The sequence below is a fragment of the Arachis ipaensis genome, chromosome B09 (genome assembly GCF_000816755.2).
Source record: "Arachis ipaensis cultivar K30076 chromosome B09, Araip1.1, whole genome shotgun sequence".
NCBI classification, from domain to species: Eukaryota; Viridiplantae; Streptophyta; class Magnoliopsida; order Fabales; family Fabaceae; genus Arachis; species Arachis ipaensis.
Genome location: NC_029793.2, coordinates 16,986,036 through 16,993,195, shown reverse-complemented (window position 1 = coordinate 16,993,195; position 7,160 = coordinate 16,986,036). Strand labels below are relative to the sequence as shown.

Genomic DNA, 7,160 nt, shown 5'->3' with positions numbered 1-7,160 from the left:
AATCTTCTATTTTAATCAATTGCTATAATGATATAGCATTTTGTTCGGTGTTAGAAACTTTCCTTTTTTTGTTTCAGCAAAGTTCAAGGATTGAATCTGTGAGGGACAGCCCAGTCACTCCTCCTCTCAGCAAGGAGCCCCTGCCTAGTCATTTTCACCACCCAATTGGAATGGGGTACTCTTCTTCGGATTCTCTGGATCACCACCATACGCAACCTCGCCCTTGCTATGAAACTAGCTGTCTAGCCTCAACACCTAAACTCTCCGACATTACTGCAATAAAAACTGAAAGATCATCCCTGGATGCTTCAGCAAGGACGAGTTCATTGGGAGAGGGAGACCACTCGGGTGAGCTCTCAAACAGCAATGCCAGTGATATGGAAACTGAATGGGTTGAACAAGATGAACCGGGAGTATACATCACTATCAGAGCACTGCCAGGCGGAGCCAGAGAACTTCGGCGAGTACGGTTCAGGTAGCGATAAATGTTACTCGGAAAATAAATTACTTTTAATGCAAGTTGTGTGAAAACTCTGTCCTTCCTTGATTTTGGACAATCATCTCAATTTCGGCAATTGGATATGGTTGTTTCACCAATTAATCATGCTCACTTAATTCATAATTTTCTTTGCGCATTCTTCTATGCAGCCGAGAGAGGTTCGGAGAAATGCATGCTAGATTATGGTGGGAGGAGAACCGCGCCAGGATACAAGAACAATACTTGTGATAATGACTATACAAGAAGATCCCTTCACACAGATATCTGCTTCAGCAGGCTAACTGGGTGTTGCAACTTGAAAAGCTTCATAGTGATGTGCATTCTAGTTTGAGTTCCCTTCTTTCCAATGGATAATTTGGCAGTAACTACAACTTTCAGACTTTGGAGTTTCTCTGTGGCAGATATAGTGAAATCTTAGTTTATAGTTATAGCTAAAACCTGTTAACACCAATGTCTTGTAGTTGGGAATTGTCTAATGTTTTACATCTTGTATGAATTTTGAAATATTCCAAGGTAATGTTTATTAGGATGATATTTAAAGTGATAACTTGGTGAAACAGAAAATATTGCACAAAAACTGAAACTTGTTCTTTGGGTTAAACTACTGTTAGTATCTACAATTTGTTTGACTTTACCTAAGCTGACTTGAGTTAGGGAAATACATGTTTAAGAAAGCAAATGTAGAACATGTATTTCCCTTATTCTTCCATCTAAATTTTAATGGACATGCGTATACTATTTTTTTGGCGTCCAAAACTCCCATAAGGGGAGAGAAACAAATCAGAGGATTACATTAGCATCAATGTTAAGAACATTAATAAGTTGTTCTGACGGTTTTAGCCACACAGCTTCATTAAAGCTTCTTGCTCCAGAGTGAGCTAGCCAATCTGCGACTTTGTTTTGTTGGCTTCCCTCGGAATCCACTCAAAGTGCAGAGTCCAAGGTTGTAGGAGAAGTTCCTGAATCTTGATAAGAATATCTGTCTCTTGATTGGTTAGGTGAGTCCAGTTTCTTGAGTAGAAAAAAACACATCTAAGTAATCAGTTTCGCAGATGTGGTCCTTAATGCCGCACTCTCAAGCTAAGACTAGACCCCTCCAAACAGAGAAAAGCTCACAGCGAAAAATATTCCAACAAGGAAGGGTCCCCAAGCATCTCATAATCAGGGACGGATGTATGTATACGAGTGTGGGGGCAATCGCCCCCACTACGATTTGAAATTTTTTTGAGTAGTATATGATAATAATATTTATTTGCCCCACTAAATTATTAAATTTGACCCCACAATAAGTTTTTACTCAACTTTTGGTATTTCATAGTCAATTTAAAAGTTTCATATTAGATGTCATTAGAATGATCAATTCTCAATTTAAATGAAATTTGTGCTTTTTCTTAGAAATTAACTTGAAAGAGTCAACTAACAAAGTAATAAGTGAATTAAAATTAAGAAAAGAGAAAGTAAAATTTAAAAAGAGATCCTTAATTTAAATGAAATTTGTGCTTTTTTTTTAGAAATTAACTTAAAAGAGTATTATTTATCTTTTTTTATATTAGTTTTAATTTTTTTTCTGTAACTACATTAATTGAAAAAACTTTTTCAACTATGAATCTCAATAAGAATTGACTTCTAATTGTATAAGAAGTAAATTTTTAAATAAGTATTTACTTATATATATGTAAAAGAAATACTACACATCCAAGTCTTTTTATGAACTAAGTCTAACCAAGTTAAACAATAAAATTTAAAATAATATTAGTCATAACTGATTTTTATTGTCTTAGACAAATTTGATTGGACTTGGTTAACAAAAAAATATGAATATGTAGCATTATCCTATATAAAAAGACAGATATTTATAAGGGTAAAGTATATTTTTTGTCCCTGAAGTTTGGCAAAAGTTTTAAAAATACCCCTAAGTTTTATTTTGTTTCAATTTTGTCCCAAAAGTATTCGATTTACATCAAATATATTCTCGGAGACTAAATTTTCAAAAAATTTAAGGCCAATATAACAATAATGCATGAAAATTATACTTGATTTGCTTGTGTTGAGGGGTTGTTCTTATGAAATTGTTGTTGAATCGATCTTAAATTTTTTGAAAAATTAGCCGTTCAGGGGTATATTTGATACAAATCGAAAACTTTTGGGACAAAATTGAAACAAATTAAAACATAGGGATATTTTTAGTACACATAATATTTTTATTATAAAAATATATATATTTTTGCCCTCACTATCAAAATTTTCTAGATCCGTCACTGCTCATAATCCAACCTTCGTTTGAATGTCTGATAAGACAACCAAATCTAGCTACATTTTGATGAGTTACAATGATGGCATCACAATTCAATTTAAAGTAAATACCTCGAGAAGGTTCCCACTTAACCCGTTGTCTAGGAGGAATAAAATCCAGCTTTAAGTTGCTATTAGACCATGTCTTCAACTCATTGGCAGTGTGGCGAGAAAGAATCGCTACCTTGTAGATTCACCGTTTGCAATTTGAAGACCTTTGATCATTTTAAAAAATCAGAGATCGAACTAAAACGTGCTAAGAATTTCAAGGACCATTTTAAGCAAAGATAGGGAGATTCGAACCTACAAACTCTTGGATGAGTACGGGAAGACTATGTCATTTGAACTATAATTTCTTAGCAAGCATTATCTATTATTATTGTTGTTAAAATATGATTTTACAAGTTAAACCCCAAAATGGTCCCTGAGATTGACGTCGTGCACTAAAATCGTTTCTAAGATTCCATTTGCACCAATTACGTCCCTGACTCATTTTCCATTAACGACGTGATGAGGCGGCTTGATGACGTGGACTGTAAGTGACACGTGTCATTCTATGATTTGGCCACGTGTAATGATATGATGATGTGGTGACCAATGACATGTGGCATGCTGATGTGGATGGTTGTGTCACGTGTCACAATGTTATTTGGCCACGTGTCTGTTTGTGCCACATGTCGCAACAGTATTCGTCCACGTGTCGTCCATTATGTCATCATTGTAGGTGCACCAAATTAGTCCCTCACTTTGCATTAAGTGACTCATTTTAGTCCCTCAAATTGAATGTCATGCACCAAGCTAGTCCCTTCACCAATTTTTTCTCATTTTTTTTAAATTTAATATTTTCAATATCTTAGATGCACTAATTTCATTTCTATTTTTTTCATATATCGTTTAAATATAAGTGCTTTCATAAAAAGTTTTAAGATTTTAGTTTTAATTATATAATTTTTTTAATAATTTAACATTGGTAAATTTTGTAATATATAAGTATGTTATTATAAAAAAAAATTATATGATTGATTAGATACATTTTTCATCAAAAAACGTATTTTTAACAAGAAATCAATAATTAAAAAAAACATCTTTTTTTTGTTCTTATGAAATACACGTTTTCGTTATGTGTAAATGAGCTAGATTGAAGGCACTTCAAGCACCCTCACTATCATCTTCGACCTCTGCAGTCTAGACGAAAGAGGTCGAAGATGGTAATGAGGGAAGCTTGAAATGTCTTCACGTCAACTCCAAAACGGCGGTTAGGGGTATCCGCAAGAGAAAAAATATTTTATAAAAGCACTAAAAGAGGTTGGAGATGGTAATGAAGGTGCTTAAAATGCCTTCACGGCTTCACGTCAACTCCAAGTCGGCGGTTAGGGTATTCGTAAGAGAAAAAATATTTTATAAAAGCACTTTTATTTGATTAACATATGAAAAAATAGAATTGAAATTAATGCATTCAAAAATATTGAGAATTTTGAATTTATAGAAAACTATAAGTCGGCCTAAACTCGAAATGTACCGCTGTCGCATTCAGAAGTACCTTGATGCAGACGGATGCATCAACTCTAACCATTGGCATGATGAAGGCCGAGATCACATGATAATCAAGACTCCTGTGATCGCTCGAGATCGACGTGGCTAGACAAGTATGAGGTCCATTGTACTGTTTTACCTCCCAAATACCCTTGCGCTGGCGGAGACTGATCCTAATCAACCATGTACACCCCATTCCCAAATTCAGTACACTTCCCAAGGTACTTGCGATAATCGGACTCCACCACTTTGTACTGTACCCTGCGTCGGATGCTATACGTCTTCACATTTAACACAACCTCCTCTTTATCCTGAAACTGTTGACCAACCTAAAACTTTAAAAGACCTCCAGTACGCTGGGTATCTTTGGCACTAAATCCAGTGGATTCCCCAAGAACTCCCTCCTGTCTCATGGCATCCAAGTCCAAGAATGAAAAGTGCGGAGGTACTGCTGAGTCCCAGAGCTAGAACCACCGCCAGCCCCAGCTGGATTACTCGCTGCAATGTCATCACCACTATCATCAGCAATGATGTCCGACTCCACATCATCAGCGTCATCATCATCCGGCAATGCATCATCCATATCAGCCGGTGCTCCACACTGCAAGAAAATCGACACCCTATCAACGATACCAACCTCTCCACTACCACTGCGGTTAAGATCAACGGCGAACGACGGGGAGGCCATAGGCTCGTCCTGAGGTGCAATCACAAGTACGGATGAAGATGCACTAACAGGTCTCAAACTAGAACCGGCTGTTGTACCTGGAGTTTAGGTATTATGGTTCGAATCTCCTGAGCTAGAGACCACATCAACCAGCTTTGCCAACAGCTCAGGTGTCCTAACCCCGGGAAACTACCGACGACAACGGAACAGGACCTCCAAATCCTTGTCACTCCCTATGACGAATGAATCATACTTCACGTCATCTCGCAGCACTGAGATCGGAATGCGATAGAATAACTTCTCAATCCGTTTCATACCTTGCAGCCCAAGTTTCTATATTATAGAATTCAGGAAGTCATTGAAGCTCGTTGTAGGTCTCATAAAAATACTGAGGGGATCCTTATCAGTGAACTTCACACCAGAGCATGTTTTTTTCTTAATGGACCCTCTGTAATGCACCAAAACTAAAAAACTCTCCTCACTAGCCATTGTGTTTCACTCTAATGAGAGAAATTCATGTTCACACCATACTTATACACGTCTGGAGCCTCATAATTCGAAACAACCAACTTCGAATTATATATATAATTCGAATAAGCTAGATTCGAACTACATTTCAAATTTTTTCCTTATAATTTGACTCACTATGATTCGAACTATCCTAACTCAACCTGCATACATAATTCGAATGAGCTAGATTTGAACTACCTAGGATTTAACGCATGCATAATTTGAGTTGACCAAATTCGAATTACACTTCCCTATTAATTCGAATTGATATGATTCAAATTACATCTGATTTTCTAATTCGAAATAGTTTGATTCAAATTATATAAAAACATGCTTTTGGGTGATCCATGTTATATTTTTGGCTTTGGTAGAATCTTGTAATTTTTCCAACCATTTGGTTTAATATTGTACTTTGCCGTTATTTTTATACATAGATTTTCTTTTACGAATGCATATGCATAACATTTATGTGTGGAACGTATATACTTTCCTCTTTGATATATTTTTTATCATTATTATATTCTAAGTAGTCTTCATTGTTAAAAGAATCTAGAAAATGATTTTTCAGTAAAAAAAAGGTGATTCTATAAATAAGATAATCACGATAATGATTTTTTAGTAGAGGAAGATAATTGACAAGTCTTTGTAATAAGAACTTCAATAAGAAAAGAAAATTCATACCAATTTATAGCAAATTTGAGCTCAATATCTTTTATAAAAGTCACAAAAAAAAGTAATGAAGAGTGTAAAAAAAAATATAGTTATATTTGTTGTTCTTTTTCTAATTTTCATTAATTTTTTCTCTACATAATTGAATATGCTGATGTTATAGTTTTTTTTTTTTAATTTCTCTTTCTTTATGGCCTAAGAAAAATTATAATACATATTACATTTTTTTTTAAAATCTCATCTAATGAGTTGGAAATAAGTATGAAGGTGTTATATAATATGTCTTTTGAGAATTTTGAGTTCTCATCCTTTTTTTTCCGAATTATGGCACATTGGGTAGAGACAATATAGCACTCCCGAGAGTGACATAATTACGACCATTATCATTATGTTCCATACCAACTACTTAGATCGTAGTGTGAAAAATAACCCCCAATTATCAGTCATCACTTTTCTAAATACGAACATTCCAGTGCCTAAGAGACAAATCACTAGAAACAGTTTACCTTAGTTTGGAATCCAAGATGGAAGAGAACAAGTTTAACGATCTTATCAAAGAAGTAAGAGATGAAGAAGATCCTGAGGAGAATTTCACTTTTCTTTTGGGTTCAAGAGTTGAGTATGTGTCATATTTCACGTGGTGGAACAAAATTTTTATCCTACGAAAAAGCGTTGAAGGAGGACCATTGGTATCCAAATTTATAATTTGTGGAGCATTAAAAGATTCTAACGAAGGATGGAGCATGAGACAAGAATGAGAGTTGCTTTGACAAATTTAGTCTAGGATGTGTTTTTTTTTCTTTTTTCTCTAGATATTTCTCTTTAGGATACTTTTATTTGAATAATAGCTGGGATTAAGAGTTAAGACTCATAAGATGTTTTATTTTTCTTTTCTATTTTTATTTTGTTTAAATGATTGAATGTCGCTATACTTTTTCTAAACATATTATATAGTTTTATTAAGATCTCTTTTATTAAGATCTCTTTGAG

At 34.7% G+C, this 7,160-nt stretch overlaps 1 protein-coding gene across 2 annotated transcripts in view; it reads left to right on the top strand.

The window, feature by feature from the left end:
- The window catches only part of LOC107618963 (protein Brevis radix-like 2), a 4,228-nt gene extending 3,161 nt beyond the window's left edge, over nucleotides 1-1,067 (top strand). For both annotated transcript variants that reach the window (XM_016321159.2, XM_021110674.1), the window contains 2 exons: nucleotides 78-475; nucleotides 649-1,067. In XM_016321159.2, coding sequence (XP_016176645.1) covers nucleotides 78-475; nucleotides 649-727 — 477 coding nt within the window. In that variant the 3' untranslated portion in view covers nucleotides 728-1,067. The remainder of the gene's footprint in view (nucleotides 1-77; nucleotides 476-648) is intronic.